Genomic DNA, 21,365 nt, shown 5'->3' on the forward strand with positions numbered 1-21,365 from the left:
CATGGGCACCAGGGGGGTGCGAAACGACCACCATTCAACCCGAAATAAGTAATATAACCATTCCAATGACTCCGAGGCTGTTCAGTTAAGGTAAAAAAGTTACTTAGATAACCTTTAAGACTGGAATAATGATGCTGAAAATTCAGCTTTGACTTGAAATTCAATAACTTGAAAATAAATAAATCTTTTGGCCATTTTGAACAGCGCGAAGAATGACAAAAGCTTGATTGACTGTGCGAATATTGAATACTTATTGATCAATTAGAGTTATTAATAGTTATTTAGTTTGTTAAAGGTCCTGTTCTTCGTGATCCCATTTTTCAAACTTTAGTTAGTGTGTAATGTTGCTGTTAGAGCATAAATAATACCTGTAAAATTATAAAGCTAGAAGTTCAATGCCAAGCGAGATATTTTATTTAACAGAAGTCCCCTTTCAAAGCCTACAGCGAACGGCCGGTTTGGACTACATCCCTCTACTTCCTGCTTTAATGACATCACTAGAACAGTTTTTTGACTAACCTCCACCCACAGGAATACACAAAAAAAGGGGGCGTGGTCTTGTTGCGCTCCCACGGAGAAGAGAAAGAGTTGCGTTTGTAGAGTGTGTTTGTCGCCATGTCGTCGAGACGCTGTTATTTTCATATAATAACACTGAGCGCATGCATCTCCACGTTATGGTAAGAGGCGTGACCTTTCCGGGAAACGTGCGCTAAGCTGCTGTCGATTCACAACACAGGAACCGCTGGCACAATCGGAACTCGTTACGTATTTCTGAAGGAGGGACTTCATAGAACAAGGAAGTCATCAGCCCGTTTTTAGGACAGTGAAAACAGCGGTATACAGCGAAACATGAACACATGTTATATTGCACACTGTAAACACAATCAAAGCTTCAAAAACACAGGAAAAAACGGGACCTTTAATTATCATATATCATATCCCCCCTCAAATCGAGCCTTGGAAAGAAAAAAATCATCATTAGCTATGTTTCCTTCCACTTATTTTTATGCAAATTTTGAGATATCGCATAAAAAAACGTTTCATTTATGAAGTAGGAAAAAAGAGCCACAGTGGCTTCCATTATTGCAGCAACTTCCATTTTTAATACAGATATTTTGCACCAATTTCCCAAGAAGTGACGATTTTGAAAACGCTGCTTTATTTGCAAATGTTTTATGAGAAATTTAAATTTTGCGCAAAAGTTAAATTCTCAGCTCTGGATGGAAACATAGTTATTAACCCATACAGTCAAATCCGGATGCTAGGGGTGGACCGGTCATTGTGGTCATGTTCTTTATGGTCTACAGTTTCAGAGGTAGTTTCACGGAGTTCTTCTGAAGTCTTTTCTTTATCTTGGATCACCCTAACTTTCCCATATCCACTTTACTGAAGAATGCAGACTCTACCCACAGTCCTCCAAAGGGCATTGCAGCCAACCCAAACAACTTTTCCAGCTTCCCATTTTGGGTAATCTCCCTACTTTGAGGGGGTTCAGAGAATAGGCTGCCAGTTTAAAGTGCCCCGTCTTTTGAAGACGCTCTGCTGATATAGGTATTGGTCTGCGGTTTTCTCTTCAGCTTTTTCGGAGGCGTCGTGTAAAAGTTGAAAGAACTAAAAATACCTCTCAACTTCCTGAGCTGGTCCTCTGTTCTCAAGATCAGGTCTTAACTCCCTAAAATACTAAAACTCTCTCACCCACTACAAGAAAATACACACGCTTCTCCTTTCTTGCCATGTTGATGAGTGGGGGATTGACGCCCACACTTAGCCATTAGTGTTTTTTCAGCTAACGCAGTCTCCTGCAAACAACTCCACCCCTTTTAAAGGTCACTGAAGTGAAAGACAACTGTGTGTACTGCGTTACGAAAATACTTTTACATATTAGCACACTCGCTGTGACTTCCTAAAATCCTGGAATGTTTTGGGAAATACTTAACGAGGCCAAAATTGGCTGAAGTGAAAGGCAACTGTGTGTACTGCGTTACGAAAATACTTTTTCTTCCCTTTTAAAGACAATTTTTAAATTTTACTCATATGACTCAAACTTCCTCTTGCAGGGAGCACTCAGTAAACACCTAGTTAGGACTCTGGAGTGGAAAAATCACAACCCTGACTGCACTCGCTTCAGTTTTGCACCAATGTAAAGGGGTAGTTGATGTGGCCTTGACCAGTTTTTTATTAAGCAGCAATACTTGACCAGTTGAACTGATTTTCAGGTCTGCATTTATGAGGGTATAATTTTCTAACACACAGTGCGTCATCCAGCTGTAAAAATACTTCAATAAAAAAAAACATTGAATTTGAATACATTTTTACTCTGACCAAAAACAGCTGCTAATTACAAAAGCAAATCTATATCAAATGCAAAAGGATCCTCAATTAATGCACTATTATCAATAACAAAATAAATGCATTGAATATTGAATATTTCAATAACCGCCTTAAAATATTTCGCAATATACGATTATAATATATTATAATATAATATCCGCCCCTTCCCTTGCAAGAGACAACACTGCCGACATACACTGTAAACACACATCAATGTTACGTTTGGCTGCACTTTATTTAATGATTACCTGCAATTCAGTTCGTTTAATTTAATGATTGAAATGTTAAAGGTTTTACTTTGGTTAGTTAGAGCTGTTGAATACAAATGAAACAGAATTTGGTGATTATAATAATGATAAATGCATGTTGATGTCACATAGCAATGTGCTTTTTTTTTTTTTTTTCATAAGGTTAGATGTTTCTCATTCTTTTTGGCGTTATCATCTGAGTAGACATTTCATGATGACGAGTATAATTAATTTCCTTAATTATAATGTGTAGTGCTGTTTTTAAACGTGTATTCAAGCTATAATGTATTTGTAATTTGTCTAAAATTCTGCAATTCGTTCTGCATGAGAAAAAAATGTTTTGTTTTTTTTTGGTTAGAATTAGAAATGGATTAAAAAAAATTAACACCAAAAGAGGGTATCCGTTGGTGCAAACTGGCCCTAGGTATAATGTAATATCTTATATTTTTATTCTTGCTCATTTCTCCTATTTTTACATTTAGATTACCTTTGCCATCATCTAACACTCACTTGAGGTGTATTCACACCTGTGTTGTTTGGTCTGATGTTAGTTTCCCCCTTTGGTGCGGATCTTTTGGGCAATCACACTCGGGTGCAGACCAAACAACTGTACCGAGACCCAGCTGAAGAGGTGGTCTCGGGTCCGGTTCCAAACTAACTCTGGTACGATTCGAATTTCTGTCCAAATACCCTAGAAAATATTTAATTCATGTTTTTGCATGTGAATAAATATGTTGTGTATGGTAACTATGGGGCTATGCGAGTATATTTTTCCCGATATTGACGATAATATATATAATATAATACATATATAACATAATCACGATACTTGCAAGATATCGGCGATATACGATAATATCGTCATATCTCCCAACCCTAAATGCAACGTCATAAATAATGCAATAAATCAACAACACATGTCTTTGAGACAACAAAGTGACTATACCACATCTGCAAAAACTCCAGAAATCACATTTGATTGAGGGCCACAGTGCGAATATTCACTATTATATTAAAATATAAATTTTTCAAATCAAATTTAGTTATTTAAAAGCAAAAATAAAAGAAAATATTAACACAAAAAAAATTTGAAATAAAGATATTGCATAGGTTTTTTTTTCCTATTCCAAATTCATCGGTTCAGTTACCATGGAATGCATGAACTGATCAAATGTATGATAAAAAAGATGCTGGTGACTAAAAACTGCTATACATTTTTTTTTTTTTTTTTTTAAATGCATCAAGTCTCAGGTCCTTTTTTTTGTCACCAACTAAACACACCTGAGATGGACAAGTGGAGTTTCTTAAGGGCCTCACAGTCCTTTTGGTTTAGGCCAAAAGGACTGAAGAGCTGTAACAGCAGCACTATTGAAAAAAAACCTTGAGTTTTACGAGCTTGCTAACAAGATGCCTTCTGAAGCCACATCAAAACCTCTCAGTAAACCCAGAAGACACAGATCAAACCCAATCACTGCTCCTGCTTCTCTACAAATTACATCAATCATTGAATTTCTATAAAGCTCGATTGAGCCTTGTCGTGGCCTGCACAAACACACACACACACATACACACAAAAATCTTCAGTGAGGATCCCTGGACCCCACTCAAGTAAAAACATGTTTTCATAGCATTGTCAAGCAGAGCATGACATGAGGGATTTGAGAACAAGCAGATATCACACATACAATGTTGATAGCAGGTTGGGAGTCAAAGCAGAGAGGGGGATGCGGCGATTCAAGTCAAAACAGTGTGAATCATGCGTCCAAAAAAGGTACAGAAGATACTGACTCAGATCCTACAAGAATCAAAAGAGCCACTCAAGAGTCAAAATCCAACATTTAAGTCCACACAACTGAGTTGCGTGACCCTCCAAACCCAAAAGTTTGTATTAGCAATAGAAGCACATTTAAAAGGACAGTTCCCCAAAAAAGACTGTCATCACTTACTCAATGTTAACAAACCTCTATGACTTACTTTCTTCTGCGAAACACAAAAGGTGATCTTAAGAAGAATATTAAGGGCTGGTAGTCTCAAAGTCTCAGTCACCATTTACATTAATTGAGTATTTTTTCATATAATGAAAGTGAATGGTAACTCATTCTGGCTAGCATCTGCTTTTGGATTGCGAAAAAGAAATAACAATACAGGCATATGAGGATAAGTAAAATGATAACAGAATTAGCATTTTAGGTTGAACTATCCATTTAACTTAAGTAAGTTAACGTTAAGTTAGATAAAAACGGATCGTGCGTTCCTGTTGACTAAACGTTCAGACATTAGCGGTCCATAAACGTAATTTCTCACGGACAAGACATATATTAGCACACTCGCTGTGACTTCCTAAAATCCTGGAATGTTTTGGGAAATACTTAACGAGCCCAAAATTGGCTAAACTGCGCAAACGACTATTTTGTGAGACCGCTACAACTTGTTTTAAACGTAACGGTCCAAGGAGTGAACGCTCGCGACGGTAAAGGTAAACAAACACAGGGCTGTTACTCCAAATCATACAATTCTCGATACAAAACAACCCCGCGAACAGGCAAGCGCGAATCCCTCCCCACCCCCCCAAAACGTGTAGATGCACAACACCCGCTTAACATCAACATCGACAACCTACCATTTTATTCGAGTCCATAGTTCAAACGGGGTTATGGAAGGGAATGTGAACCGTTTCCCTGCTCGGGAATCAAAAGCAGACTGTGAATCCACTGCCGAGGGAGGCGGAGGGAGCAGGAACGGTCCGCTAACTCAACATGTGTCCGGTTCAGTATCGAACGGTCCCTCTCTTCTTTTCTTTCCCGTTCTCGTATTTCCCCCTCGTCCTCCTCGCGCGCTGGGGATCCGATTGGCAGATGGCTAGACTCTCAAGAACGCTCTAGAAAAGCCACTGCCTGCCTAAAGAGAGTGTGTCATAAACGTTAAATGGAAACGCTAGACGATGGGCTAAATATTATGTGACAGGTACGGACCACAAAACACAGATTGTAATGCTAGAGGAGGAGTTCTTCAGACACTGATGTCATTTGCCACAGCTTTTGACTTAAAAGGACCAAAAGGAGAGCGAGAGCAAAATTCTGACAAATGTTACATCACTAAAAAGAAACAGAAGTGGAAATGTTTGTATCGGAAGACTGATGCAAGGTCTTACACATACCGAGACAAAAAAAAATGTCTCCTTTCAGAAAGAAATCAGACTGCACTAAAACTCAACTGCAATGATACAAAAGACCCACTGCAAGCATAATGCGTTATGCCATGTACAGATTTACAGATGCATTATCTAGAACTGTTTGCCTAAGGGACTTGATATAGGCTTGTTATCATCGATATGCAGGATATATGACGTGATTGATGACATTCCATTTAAACACTCCTGCACATGATGACGTGTGTTATGTTGATGAATGGCGCCCTCGTCTGGATACTGTTGATGCTCTGGTAAAGCAGCATGACAATGAGCAGCTTCATACATTATTATTATTTTTTTCCAACAGGTGCTCTTTAAACAGGAGAGCTAAACACAAAGGGTTTTAATTAAGTATAGTGAGAACAGAAACATGTAAGAACATATAAATAATAAATCGCTATGAAACTTGCTAGCTGTTAGTGATACATTATGGTAGTAGTAGTAGTATAGTTTTATTTAATGCCATGTCAGCATCTGCAATGGCAAAAATTGAATTACGTACAAGAGTTACATAAATAAAAATTAACAAGCTCCCTCCTTAAGTAAGCTTACTTCATAAAAATGTTTTTACTTGCATTTGCCTTTAAGCAAAAATGTGTCACTTGATCAAATCTTGTTTTAAGGGAGATTAAAAGTCTGTTTGAGATTTCAGGATGGATTTAAGGTAATTAAGTGATAGCCTACTTTATAAATTACAAGCAAAAATGGTCTTTTTACCAAAGAATTTGTATAAATTCTGTTTTCTAAATGATATGCATTTAATTTAAGATGACCTAATGTTCCCATGGCACATTTATATTTAATTCAACTGAAATAAATATAATTTAGTATATATAAAAAGCATGTCAAACATTATAAAAAAATTCAAATAAAAACCATAAGAACACAAACAGATGTGTCTATTAGAATACTTAAATGTTCAAAAGGGTCTGTAAGGTTTTTTTTTAAGAAATGAATACCTTTATGTACAAGGACACATTAAATTGATCAAAGTGACAGTAAAGACAGTAATTAAATGGACAGTAATTAAACAAAATGTTTTTACACCAAATCAGTATATTAGAATGATTTCTGAAGGATCATGTGACACTGAGTAGCAACTGTAAAATAGTATTACAACTTAATTCTCATTTTATGTATTTTAAAGTGTAATTTATTCATGTGATGGCAAAGCTGCATTTTCAATCAGAATTTAAATTACATTTTAAAATACATAAAAAGATAATTAAATTGTAATAATTTTACGATATTACTGTTACTGTATATAAAAGCAGCCTTGGTGAGCATAAGAGATTTCTTTAAAAAAAATCTTACCAACCCCAAACTTTTGAACGGTTGTGTATATCCATATTATGATAGAATATTATATATCTATTATATTCTCAGAGTTTCTGTTCTCCCCCATATAAAATCTATTACAAAAAAAAGCAATTGTTTAGAGAGACATCCAAAAAAGGTACAAGATCAGTTGATCTGGACATGATACCAGTCAATGTTTAACCAAACCACTCATGGAGGAAAAATGGGGTGGGGGGGCATGCTCATCCAAACAAAGCATGCTCTTTAAAGGGCAATCACTTCCTGGTACCGTGTGGTAGGCCCATCGGGACAGTTTACACTGCTGTGCTTCATTGGTCAAGCATATTCAAGCCAGAGAGACGCTACAACAGTGTAGTGTGACTGCCAATGAGTCACTGCCCACACACTGTCTATGTCTGTCCATCTCGCACTGACCACAAGCCAGAAAAACTGCAAACACTCCTTGGTAAATGACAAACCATTTAGATAATGAATTAAAAAAATGATAACGTTACAGTGGATCTGAGCGCACTGTATCTGCCATCACTGTGTAAATGTGACCTTTGCTACAACCCACAGGATTCCCACATCTTTAGACCAAGGAATTTTCATGACTTCTCAAAGACTTCATAAAATGCCATTTCTAGCTGCTGAATTATTTTATAGAGAAGAATAGCAATTAAACATGTATATTTTTATAGAAATTTCAATTCCTTTAAAATAAAATAAAAGGATTTTTCATAACTTGAGGGTCAACAAATATATATATATATATATATATATATATATATATATATATATATATCTGACAGCACAATATTTGACAGCACTAATATATATATATAATATATATATATATTAGTGCTGTAAAATTGATTAATCGCATCTTACATAAGAGTTTGTGTTTACATAATACATGTGTGTGTACATATATGTACATATATATACATATATACATATATACACACACACAGACACGCACACACAGACATAAGACATTATGTAAACAAACTTTTATGTTAGATGCGATTAATCATGATTAATCGATCTGACAGCACAAATATGTGCATGTATATGTATATGTATGTATATATATATATATATATATATATATATTTTTTTTTTTTCGTATCAAAAAAAAAAAAAAAAAATTTACTGTAATTGGGTCTGAATACTAGAAAATATAATATATGTTTGTCTTTATACTTTAGTAAGAGGGTCCACCATAAGAGGATCAAACTTTGCATTAAAATTTAGGCTATGTAAAAAAAAAAATAATAATTCTCTATCTGTACACACAATTTGGTAGAGACATAAAATAATAATCAACAATCAGCATCTAATATGACTACATTCCCAGCATTAGATGCATTAATGGTCTGTTTGACAGCAGTATGACCCGAACGCTGTTTCTGTCACAGGCATCTGGCCGCCCGCCAAACTGCATAGGATTTTTAATCCACAGCGAGCGAACCGCGCGTTCTGCTGTCTCAGGGCTTTTCATACATACCCTCCTGCTGTCAATGACCCCAACAAACCCTCTTCACCCTCTACACCGCAGGAGGAGCTACAGTACATGTCAACATGTGAGATTGAAAGAGTGTGAAAACTTGCTTTAAACTTTTTAAAGCTGAGAAATAGGTAAATACTTAAATCAGAAAAAGAAAGATATTACAAGGAAACTGCAACTATTGTAGATGGAGGAAGTGACACGCTGAAAGTAGAGATTGGCTGCTTAAAGGGAGGCAAGATTACGACTGTCTGGCTCAGTGTGGGTGAGTCCTGGAAAAACAGAGTGGGGCAAGATTAGGCTCCTCCCGAGAATTCCTCCACGGGCACGGCACCAACACAGGAAGGAACACAAGCACAAGAGATGCAGGGTCATACAATTAACTGCTTTAAAGAAGGAGAAGAAATGGGAATAATAGAAAAAGAATTGCCTAAATCTGCATTAAAGTGACAACAACAACAAAAAAAAACTTTCACTGTATGGGTACATTCACACTTGGCAGGTTTGGTTTGATTAAACCGAACTCTGGTGCGATTGCTCTGTGAGTGCGCTTCATTTGAATGAGTGTGAACGCTGCCCTCCGAACCCTGGTGCGCACCAAACAAGCGGGCCGAGAGCGCTGAAAATGTGGGTCTCGGTCCGCTTCCAAACAAACTCTGGTGCGGTTCGAAAATGAAATATGAACGCAACACGGACCATAGATACCTAAACAAACCAAAAACAGGATGTGATGTCACAAGATTAACCCTTAAAAGGACAGAATGCTCGACCATACTTGTTTTTTTGTCATAGGAAATATACATTGCCCATTACAGTTTGGTATAGGTGTTGAAAATGCCGTCTCCTTGCAGCAGATCTTTGTTTGTGTGCAACGGAGGAATTCCTGCCGCTGTTTTGACTCCTTTTACACATTTTGTAAGTGCGTCCCCGCACACAGCATTGTTTTGGACGTTTGGATGTTTTTTTGTATCTTTATGTTTGGTCTTAAAAATGACAGTCTGAACGCTAAATGAACCAAGACTAAATGATAATTTTCTTTTTTGGTCTGCATTTACACCCTAAAGTGTGAAAACACCCTAAAATATCACAGATAGACTGAGAATTTAGGGAAGAAAACTTAGGACTGTGCCCATTCAAAGATTTTCCTAGTCAACTAGGTACTTGTTTATTTAAGTAATTAAATCACATTTATGATATTATTTAATTACTTAAATATATACTGGGGAGGGGGCATCAGAAAATGGATTGAGTTTTAGGTCTGAGAAAGAATATTATGAGTAACATTGCTAACATTGTTCTACATTAGAGAGAAATAGTAAATCATATTAATGAGCCTTTAAATCTAAGCTTGCTGCAGTGAGACAACATTAATAATTTATAAATAAACTAGTGTTTTCTGAGTCAGTGTTGTCTGCAAAGATGAAATTAGCGACGCTGATTCATCATCTCCACATTATTGTGGATGAGCCGGTCTAATTTAGCTTCCACACTCCGCACAATATCCACCTAATACTAGCGCACATTTATCTACGTCTGGATTTGACATAATTTGACATAATAACCTGACCGACATAATTACCACATGGACCAGCCGAGTTAACGATCAGTCCGTCACAGACTGCGTGACATCGCCACTTCCTGTCCAGTGTTTCTGAGACTAACCGACCAAATCAAATTTGCCTGAATGCAAGTTTGCTAAAACATTTTTCTTTTGGTTTAAGTGACAGTAGTAGAAAAGGAAAATAGTTTTATAGGAAAAGCAGATTAGTATTATACTACGGGGCTGTTGAATGCTTGAATCTGATTGGTTGATGAACGTTCTAAGGCAAACGCACGGCTAAAGTAGTTCCATTACATCTCCACATCACTTTGCCAAATGATTTCAGTTATTTCAAAGGTCCTTACAGCCTACAACAGCAAAAGAACCAAAACCCACAACGACACTGACCAAACAAATAAATATAGTAGACAATAGGATAAAAATGACTAATTATTTCCATGTTTCCATGCCGTTTTATTATGTACAGAAAGCACATACTCGGTATACGGTAACCGTAGTATAAGTGGAATAAATGACTCCGTTCCGTTGAATTGTTAGAAAATAATGCATACCTGCTTCGCGCCGTAGCCACATTTCCACCTCTGGTGTGCAATATTTTCTAATAATTTAGAAATACTCAAGAGGGGTGTATTGGTACACATAATATTTATACCAAAACTTTCGGTACAGGGTTGGTATTGGTTTGGTACACACGTGTACCAATGCACATGTGGAACTTCTCAGTGTATGAAGTAAAAACCAACCTTTTTTCAAAACCAAATCAGTTTTTTCCCCTTGCTGTATCGAACCGTCATTTTTGAGTACCAATACACCCCTTATTTTCATTAACGATTTTTTTTTTTTTAAATGTGCACAGGTGAACCAAAAGTAAATGCGGTCAACTTTACTTTACTTTCATATTGACTATCTTGAACTTTGCCTGATACAAAATGTTCTGCAGGATGTTTACTATACTATGATTTGCAGATGACTTATTTTGGCAACACTCGCTTAACATGTTATTTAATCGGCGTAGATTCCGACTCCGAGGCTGGCCGGATGTCCCTCTGCTAGACTCTGACCACAACAAAGGTTCCCTGCTTAGATTTCCTCCATATAAACCTAAAGTTAAGTAGACCCTAGTCTTCTAACACCCAGCCACAAGGCAAGCCATGCTCATGTCATTACAGAGAACCACACTAACATCCTCTCATTTAAAACAGGCTGAACTCAAACCACAGAAGGCTCATTAATCTAAACATAGCGTTCCAAGAGCAGAAAAGAGATGGGATATTATGGGATCAGACTTCCTCCAGGCAAACTAGCTGATAAGGACTGCTCACAATAGCATTTCCTACTGAGACCTGATCAGTTTGTGCTGTTTGAAGTATTATTTTTAGATATGAACGTTCATTTTAGGCTTTATAGTTAAAGAACCGCTTTGGTGAAAATCAAGTTTTTTTTTTATGTTGTTTGTCTATGTGGTGCTTTATGACAAACCATGTGCAAATTCATCTGTCAACACCATTGCTGAGTATTTTCTTCTTATAATTGCAGTGTACCAAAGACAGTCTAAAAAACATGGTTTGAAACCTGCCTTCAAACTTATAACCAATCCCGTCAATGTGTGGGGCATTGTTTTTTCTATAATTATTTCTAACGATACTGATTTTTAGGTTTGTGGAACGGGAACATGGTTTGTGTAACATCAGCAATACATTATTTAAAGGAACACGCCGACTTTTTGGGACTTCAGCTTATTCACCGTATCCCCCAGAGTTAGATAAGTCCATACATACCTTTTTCATCTCCGTGCGTGCCGTAACTCTGTCTGACGCACCCACCGCTAGCCCAGCTTAGCACAAAGACTGGAGGTAAATGGCTCCAGCTAGCATACTGCTCCCAGTAAGTGACAAAATAACGCCAACATTTTCCTATTTACATGTTGTGATTTGTATAGTCACAGCGTGTACGAATAACAAGGTCAAATGAGACACAACCATCTTCTAACCGTATACATACTGGGAACTATATTCTCAGAAGACGAAGCACTTCTACTTCTGCGGAGTGATTTACTCCAATTGTGAGCGAACTCTGCTCCTCACCAAGGGGCTTCTCAGGCGCTGCGAGCAAATCACTCCGCCCAAGTAGCAGTGCTTCGCCTTCTGAGAATATGCGACCATGTTATTTGTACACGCTGTGACTATACAAATCACAACATGTAAATAGGAAAATGTTGGCGTTATTTTTTTTTTTTTTTACAGATCAGGCTTTGGTCGGACTCGGGCTCATTTAGCTTTTCTCCTTTCATCGTGCCCATAATATACGTGCAGAGCGCAGGCTACTGTATGAAATGTTGTTATATTGATAATATTATAAATATGCAATGCAATATGCGATCACGCGAGTAACGTGACGCGCGTGCAATGCATTAGGTGACAGCTGACCATGCAGAGCATCAGGGAGAAGTTGGAGCGTGGGGAATTACTAAAAGTTCCCAATACTTCAGGAAAAGCTGCATTTTGAAAGAGTTTTGATTTGATTACCGAGCCTGAAGCCTTCAACAGTGGATGCTATTCTTTTTCTTCACAACGATCGCGAATAAACAGTGAATGAGCCTACTCAGTTCAGTTTTTTTCTTTATTATATTTTTATTATTATTTAACGTTAGCCAGTTGGCAAAGAGTTCTTTGAAACGTTGTTCTTCAGTAAAGTTACTTGACATCAAAAAAAGGTAGGTCGTAAATCTTTATTTTCTGCTGGATCACATTTGGCTATATAATATTCTCTACTACTGCATGCTTATGTTTCTCTGTAATGGACAGTCTGTATTAATATTTGTGGGCATAATTGTCGGTGGTGGTAGTTATGTTTGAGGCCTATAATAAAATTTTACCTAGTAGCGTGTGTGTGTGTATGTGTGTGCGTCTTGTGTGTGCGTCTAGCAGAGACAGCACGCATCAGAGAGCGCGCGGCAGAGAGAGCTCAAAGTGATATTGATGTTGGTCTCGGGTTCGGGCTGAAAAATTGCAGACGTTTTCGGGCTGGGGCCAGATTAGGGCTTGAACACCACGGGCCAGGTCTCAGTTAGGGCTGGATGTTTTGCCCCGTGCAGGGCTCTAAGCGGTATGCTAGCTGGAGCCATTTACCTCCAGTCTTTGTGCTAAGCTGGTCTAGCGGTGGGTGCGTCAGACAGAGTTACGGCACGAACGGAGATGAAAATGGTATGTATGGACCAGGGCTGCCAACTCTCACGCATTGAGCGTGAGACTCACACAACTGGCTGCATTGCTCAACGCTGCAAAAACACGTAGTAAATAGAAACATTTGATATTCTCCAGAGCGCAAACACAAATACACATTGGAGCGTTAACCAAATTATTTCGTCAATATGATTTTATTACAGTATTATCTGATGGTGCTCTTGCTCTCGTTTGAGGCTGCTTAGCACTGCCTGTATAATTCGCTCTTCCTCTTCTTCTTCTGAATCAGTTTCTGGTTCAAACATACATGGATGAATTAATCCATAATTTCCACTGTGTAGCGTTTACCATAGCTGACCGAGTGGATCAGGTAGTTCGAGCTCGTGTGATTGAGTGGAGGTGGGGACTCATTTGCATATACATGGTACCATAAATACTGAAATAAGCAAGGGTAGTTACATTCAAGGTATTTAAAAGCTGCAGTCCATAACTTTTGCCGCTCTGGTGGTTAACAAACAGAACTGCATGAGTCTTGCGGAAGAACATTGTAGCCAGAGCTACTTCTCTTTGTTTATATCTATGACGAGTCACGCAGGTACTGGGCTACTCCACAGCGGTACGACCAGTCTAAAATAGTCTGAATATAAACACTTATTATAGGTTTACCGTAGTGATTCAGAATAAGACAAAAACATGGTTTGGAAAATGGATTCATGATGTTCTCGCTTATTATATGAATTTTGTACATTTTGTACACAAAAAAAATGTTACGGACTGCAGCTTTAAGGCATGAAGAAATTATTTTCACTGAAATGTTTATATATATATATATATATATATATATATATGTATATATGTATATATATATATATATATATGTATATGTATATGTATATATATATATATATATATATATATATATATATATATATATATATATATATATATATACACATACATATATATGTTTAAGTTGATATTCAAAGATGAGTTTTGATGATTGACTGCGACTTAATGAAATTACTTCTAAAATCAGGAAATGAACAACTGAACTCACGTTTCTGAGTCTGACCCAGAGAGCGGTCCTAAAGGAGTTCAAGAGCGCATGCGTCACATAAGTCTCACTAATCCATGTCACTGTCCTAGTTGTAAACAGGAGGACTGAACTATGCACACTTGAATCAAACATTATGCCGCATATTGCGGATGTTGTTATGAAACCAGAAATTAAGCAAATTTTAGTAGCCTCCGCAAACTCAGTCTCGAGAAATCTCTGCAAGAACGAGGTCATGCTGTTTTCAAACACTCCGAAACCCACCAGTAGGGCAGTCGGCTGCAGCTTCATTCATGTGACCTACTTTTCGTGATGGCTGTCTCTGGATGGGGAGGGCAAAGACCCCCAGAGAAGTGAGAAGAGTGCACGAACAATGAGAATGCATTTCTCCATACTTCACAACACACTTTCAGTCTCAAGCACCCAGACACTGACTGCATAATTCAATGTGCACTTTAAAGAAGGTCACGATAAACAAAATATTGTTTATTTGTCTCTACAAGACTGAAGACACATCGAAATACACTTTAGGCTAATGGCAAGAACCAAAATGCATGACCATCAAACTCAGCCCCCTGGTTTTAGTGCTGCATCTTTGAGCCACTAAAAGCTTTTATGTCTGCTCAATACAAGGGCAACCGTTTGGAAACACAAGAGACTCAGTCAAAGAGGATCTCTTTGATTTTGAAACAGTCTCATACTAATGAGTTAAACATCTTATAATGTGCATTAATATCATTTGATGAAAAAGTGTGCATGTAATTGAATTCTTAATGGCACTTTGCAAACCACTACCTATATAAACATATCCTGAAGGAGTACCAGGTAGAACTTTGTTCCCGTCCTAAATCAATTACACTAGAATGTGAACTGATAAAATGAAGGTGTGATATGGGCAAAGGTTCACTGAACTGAAAGCTGAATTTAAAAGGCCATCAATTATCGTTCTGTAAACATGACAGTTTGCATGTCTACAATTAAATATTAATTTTATGATCTGGACAAACACGCAGCTTCAGGCATCAAAAATTGTGTACCCTGACAAGTAAACACTATGGGGTAAAGTTCTTTGAACTCAAAGCAAAAAAAAAACACTTCCAAAAGCTTCACATTTCAACATCATTATCAGACAGTGATCTCTTATAAAGCATGCAGGTTAGCTTGATTTAATGCAATTTCTGACTACCTACTTTGCTCCATAACATAGTTTGTTTTAGCTCACACTCACAATAATGATTAAGATAAGATATTTTTTGAAAGATGGGAATAATTAATTGTGTTACTAATAGGGATGCACGATATATCGGCCACCATATCGGTTTCGGGCGATATATGTTATCGTTATCAGCACGATGTGAAAATTTGGTCGATAACTTAAAGCCGATAAATAATGGATTATTATTTCCTTCAGCTAAGACATTTCAGATGCGCACTGTTTGCCATGATGGTTTTGAATTGCTTGAAATATTATTGGAATCACTTCAAAAAGGAAAATACAGTTAAGTGCAACATTAACATGTGCAAGTCTGTCCATATAGGCTACAGGCTACATAAAATTATAATGAGAACATCATTATAATTGTGTGCTTGGGACATGGATTTTAATGGTGAGACTTTTGTTTTTATAATCAGGATCTCAAAAATGTATAGATACCATTACACTGAAAATAATTGTGTGGGATTTACTTTAAGACAAATTTCACTCAGAAATGACTAGTCAATTTCACAAATAATTACAAACTTTGAAAATCATTTTTTACAGTGTACTTATTCCAATATTGACAAGTATCTATATTTAGGTAGTCACTAGATCATAATCATTCTATACTAGTCAATATTCAATTTTTTATCGTAACAAATGGCTATTTTTTGTCTTAATTCAGTCAAGATCTGAGTGGGATTTCAATTCTTCACTTTCGAATAGTTTGAATTCCATTTGTTGCTGGTACCATCAATTTCAGTTCCTCAACATGAATATACTATAAGAGTAGCCTATATTAGATTATTTATAAATAGTTTGTTAAAATTTTAAATCTTAGTAAAGTTCTGACCAGCAAACACATGTAACTACTGAGATAAGAAATATTACTGTTAACATTAGCTAGCTTTACAACTGGTAGCAAGTACTGGAATCTAATAAGTATTGGAATAGTTACTAGACATTAGCCTATCGGAATACTAGTAATTAAAAAACACACTAGTTATTTTTAAGGAATGAATGTAAAAACGGGTTGCAATACGAAGAGCTCGTTGGCGATGCATTGGCTGCATGAAAAAGAAAAAAGAAAAGAAAAACTTGCCCCGCGGTGGTTACAGTTCCTTACCTGACTTCGCTCGAAGTTTTCCTTTTCAGCTTCCAAACTGTTGGCACCACCAGTGCGACGGCTGAGCACTTTAGGAATCGGGTTGGGGACTTGCTGCATGGAAATCTTGACGCGGTCCATTCTGGAAAGAAAATCCAAACAGCGCGAGCGACGGAGACTTCTTAAATCAACATAAATAGAGTGCAATATAACGTGATTGAATCTAGTGATGAGCACGAAAAATCCAACCCCTCGTCGTTATCACAAAAGGTCATTTTCTACGTCCACCGCCCATGAATATCATTCCAGTGCTATCCGCTGTCTACTCGGGAGCGTGCAAAACATGCGTCTCTGCGCATGCAGATCTGTAAACCAGCGAAAACAGCGTCAGTTCGCGCGATATACTATACAAATCAACTCAAGCAAAAGCATAGAGACTGTCAAAGGCTCCTCCCAGCGCTCCCACACACTGACTGGAGGAAAATCATTAGCTCCCGCCCTACAAAACAGTTATCTGGATACACACGTTTTACTACACTGAATCTTTCTCACTGAATATTACTGAATATTTCTTTTTTTTTATCTTTTTTTTTTTTTAAATGATTTATTTGATTTATCTTTGGTATAACAGTACAGTAGGCCAAAAACAATCACGAAACTCAAAAAATCTAATAAAAATGAAAAAATTTATAATAATAATTAAGCACAATAAAAAAGTATATAGTCACTCTGAACCATTTAATGTGACAACATTTACAAATAATAATCATATTTATCATACACATTTGAACCAATGCATGAAACGGGTCGAATGCTACAAAAACATTCAAAGATTAGTGTAATGCTATGATAACTAGGCCTATAACATAAACAAAAATAGTTATTTATTTTATTTTATTATTTAATGCATTTAATACTTTTTAATACCATGTAGTATATTTGATTTTTTTAAAAATGTATATATATATATTTTTTTGTGCACATGTACAAGTCTTTTTCAAACTTAACACATTTACTTAGGCTACATGCATAGTCTATTTTAGAGAACTGAAACAGAGGGGCCTTGTGTTAACCTCAAAAATACAATAAACCCTTCAACTTGACGTTCTCCTATGTGAGGCCCATATCTATCTTTATCTTGTGTTTGTTTCATTTCTAAGTTAAGCAGGTCATGTGGTCTAAGCATGTATCGCTTATGGCGTATAGTAACCATAGGCAGATGCTAGATTTGCCTGATTTATGTGATTTCATTTGTATTCCCTTTGTATTTGCTGCACCAATTAATCTCATTACTCTTTATATCAACAAATATCATGTCTGCTGATTCCACTTGCATAACTCTATTAGATATCATGGGGCACCTGCAATCGCTATACTGTGTCCTATCTCTAAATGGGCAGAGGCCAGATTCAATTTCCCTGCTAAGCAAATTCTATCAAATGGCCGAGTCAGAGTTTTGTTTCAATGATTCAGTAGAATGACAGTGTGAAGTCTTGGTCTGTGACCTGATCATTATCTTCTCTGCTGTCAGCACAAGATGCCAGCCGCAGTCAACACCACTATGTATGTCAGTAGAGGAACCTTGAAAATCAAAAGATCTTACTATATATGATTGTTTTACTTTAATATGAGGAGGAAAAAACATTTCCTTTCAGAACACTGCAATACATGAGCACACTTTGCAGGCTTTTGAGTATTTATGTGCACTGTCCTAAATAGTGCTATTGTCCCAACGTGTCTTGTGTCTATACTGACACTATCTGACATGACACTTTTAAGTGCATGTGTTGTTCTGCTGACTCAAAATCAGATTCATCTTAACAAGCCCCACACTATGACCTATATTAGTCTGACATGCATTTTAAGACCAACCACATCATGATGAATGATGACTGCAAAGGTAAGAAAATTTGTAAGAGTAGAAATGAAATTAATATATTTTATAAATAAGCCTGATATAACAATATACTGAACTCCATGACTATAACTAAAAGCTAACATTCAGGTTTCCCTCTTGATCACTGTATTTTTGCTTATTTATTATAGTGTCGGTATATTGTGTTTCTGATTTTACCTTATTTGTGTTGGTATATTTGGTATACCTGTATTCATCTTTATTTGTAAATGTATTCAGTTGCTCATTTTTTCTTTCTTTCAGTCTATCCGTGTCACTGTCCTTGTGTGGTTTTCCAATTCCAACAACATTGTATATCTTAGTTTGTGTTGTATTACAACATAGATCCTAAATGTGTCAATCTGCCATCCAGTATAAACAATCTGACAGGATGGTTTTGATTAATGAGGTCTAATTCCATGTGTTTCAGTGTTTCTTGTTTACTTTTACAAGCCACTATGATTATGGGACATGGGGCTGGTTGGGTGGTTGGTTGGCACAGGGTAAATAATTACTGGTTCATTGAATAATGTACAAAAATATAACATCTGAATGTTTGCCCTCTTGCCCTATGAAAGCCTGTCAAGGATCATCATACATTAATGATAGCTATATGTATCAAAATCCTGGGTTGGTTGGCACAATTACAAAACATAACTTTAGTCATAAATTATCCGAGTTTAGGTAAAAACTCGAGCATTTAAGCTTTCATCTGCACCTAGGTATCTATTAAAGTTTGTTTCTACCTGAGATATTTATCAAAGAATAAAAATTGTGGCACCAACCTCAGGCTAGCTAGCAGGATGCAAATAGATAAGCAAATGCTTCTACAGTCGTGGCCAAAAGTTTTGAGAATGACACAAATATTAGTTTTCACAAAGTTTGCTGCTAAACTACTTTTAGATCTTTTTTTCAGTTGTTTCTGTGATGCACTGAAATATAATTACAAGCACTTTATACGTTTCAAAGGCTTTTATTGACAATTTTACATGACATTTATGCAAAGAGTCAGTATTTGCAGTGTTGGCCCTTCTTTTTCAGGACCTCTGCAATTCGACTGCGCATGCTCTCAATCAACTTCTGGGCCAAATCCTGACTGATAGCAACCCATTCTTTCATAATCACTTCTTGGAGTTTGTCAGAATTAGTGGGTTTTTGTTTGTCTGCCCGCCTCTTGAGGATTGACCACAAGTTCTCAATGGGATTAAGATCTGGGGATTTTCCAGGCCATGGACCCAAAATTTCAACGTTTTGGTCCTCGAGCCACTTAGCTATCACTTTTGGCCTAAGTGGCTCAAGGACCAAAACGTTGAAATTTTGGGTCCATGGCCTGGAAAATGGCCGTGCCGGTGCTCCATCGTGCTGGAAAATGCATTGTTCTTCACCAAACTGTTGTTGGATTGTTGGAAGAAGTTGCTGTTGGAGGGTGTTTTGGTACCATTCTTTATATCATGGCTGTGTTTTTGGGCAAAATTGTAAGTGAGCCCACTCCCTTGGATGAGAAGCAACCCCACACATGAATGGTCTCAGGATGCTTCACTGTTGGCATGACACAGGACTGATGGTAGCGCTCACCTTTTCTTCTCCGGACAAGCCTTTTTCCAGATGCCCCAAACAATCGGAAACAGGCTTCATCGGAGAATATGACTTTGCCCCAGTCCTCAGCAGTCCATTCACCATACTTTCTGCAGAAGATCAATCTGTCCCTGATGTTTGTTTTGGAGAGAAGTGGCTTCTTTGCTGCCCTTCTTGACTCCAGGCCATCTTCCAAAAGTCTTCGCCTCACTGTGCGTGCAGATGCGCTCACACCTGCCTGCTGCCATTCCTGAGCAAGCTCTGCACTGGTGGCACTCCGATCCCGCAGCCGAATCCTCTTTAGGAGACGATCCTGGCGCTTGCTGGACTTTCTCGGATGCCCTGAAGCCTTCTTAACAAGAATTGAACCTCTTTCCTTGAAGTTTATCGTGGAATTTTCATGGCAAAGAAGGACTATGCAATTCATCTGATCACTGGCCATAACATTCTGGAGTATATGCAAATTGCTATTATAAAACCTTAGGCAGCAACTTTTCCAATTTCCAATATTTATGTAATTCTCAAAACTTTTGGCCACGACTGTAAAGGAAAGTTATCAAGAGAAGTTCAGTTCTTAATTCTTTTCATTTAGCTACATCTAGTGGTTATACAACGCAACAACACTCATATGATAGACCTATCAGTCAAAAGTTTGGAAACATTACTATTTTTAATGTTTTTGAAAGAAGTCTCTTATGCTCATCAAGCCTGCAGTTAAAAAAAAAAAAAAACAGTAATATTATGAAATATTATTACAATTTAAAATAATGGTTCTCTTTTTTAATATATTTTAAAATGTAATTTATTTTTGTGATGCAAAGCTGAATTTTCATCAGCAAGTACTCCAGTCTTTGGTGTCTTATGATCCTTCAGAAATCATTCTAATATGATGATTTGATACTCAGTTATTATCAATGATGGAAACAGTTGTGCTGTTTAATATATTTTTTTGGAATACTTTTTTCAGGATTCATTGATGAGTAAAACGTTAACAGCATTTATTCATAAAAACAGCATTTATTCAAAATAAAAACATTTCTAACAATATAAATCGTTACCATCACCTTTTATCAATTTAACGCATCCTTGTTGAATTAAAGTACTAATTTCTTTAAAAAAAAATAGTTCTTGTTCCCAAACTTTTGAATGGTAGTGTATATTGTTACAAAAGATTTCTATTCTAAATAAATGCAGTTCTTTTTAACTTTTTATTCATCA

General features: G+C 36.9%; 1 protein-coding gene across 2 annotated transcripts in view; it reads right to left on the reverse strand.

Moving 5' to 3' along the window:
* The window catches only part of hip1 (huntingtin interacting protein 1), a 45,896-nt gene extending 28,770 nt beyond the window's left edge, over positions 1–17,126 (reverse strand). The window contains exon 1 of one of the 2 annotated variants that reach the window (XM_084418145.1): positions 16,700–17,126. In XM_084418145.1, coding sequence (XP_084274271.1) covers positions 16,700–16,819 — 120 coding nt within the window. In that variant the 5' untranslated portion in view covers positions 16,820–17,126. Of the gene's footprint in view, positions 1–5,199; positions 5,371–16,699 lie in introns of those variants that run through there. The other variant, XM_084418146.1, reaches the window with a different exon arrangement.
* Between the last annotated feature and the right edge of the window lie 4,239 nt (positions 17,127–21,365).

Source organism: Rutilus rutilus (genome assembly GCF_951802725.1).
Source record: "Rutilus rutilus genome assembly, chromosome: 9".
NCBI lineage: Eukaryota > Metazoa > Chordata > Actinopteri > Cypriniformes > Leuciscidae > Rutilus > Rutilus rutilus.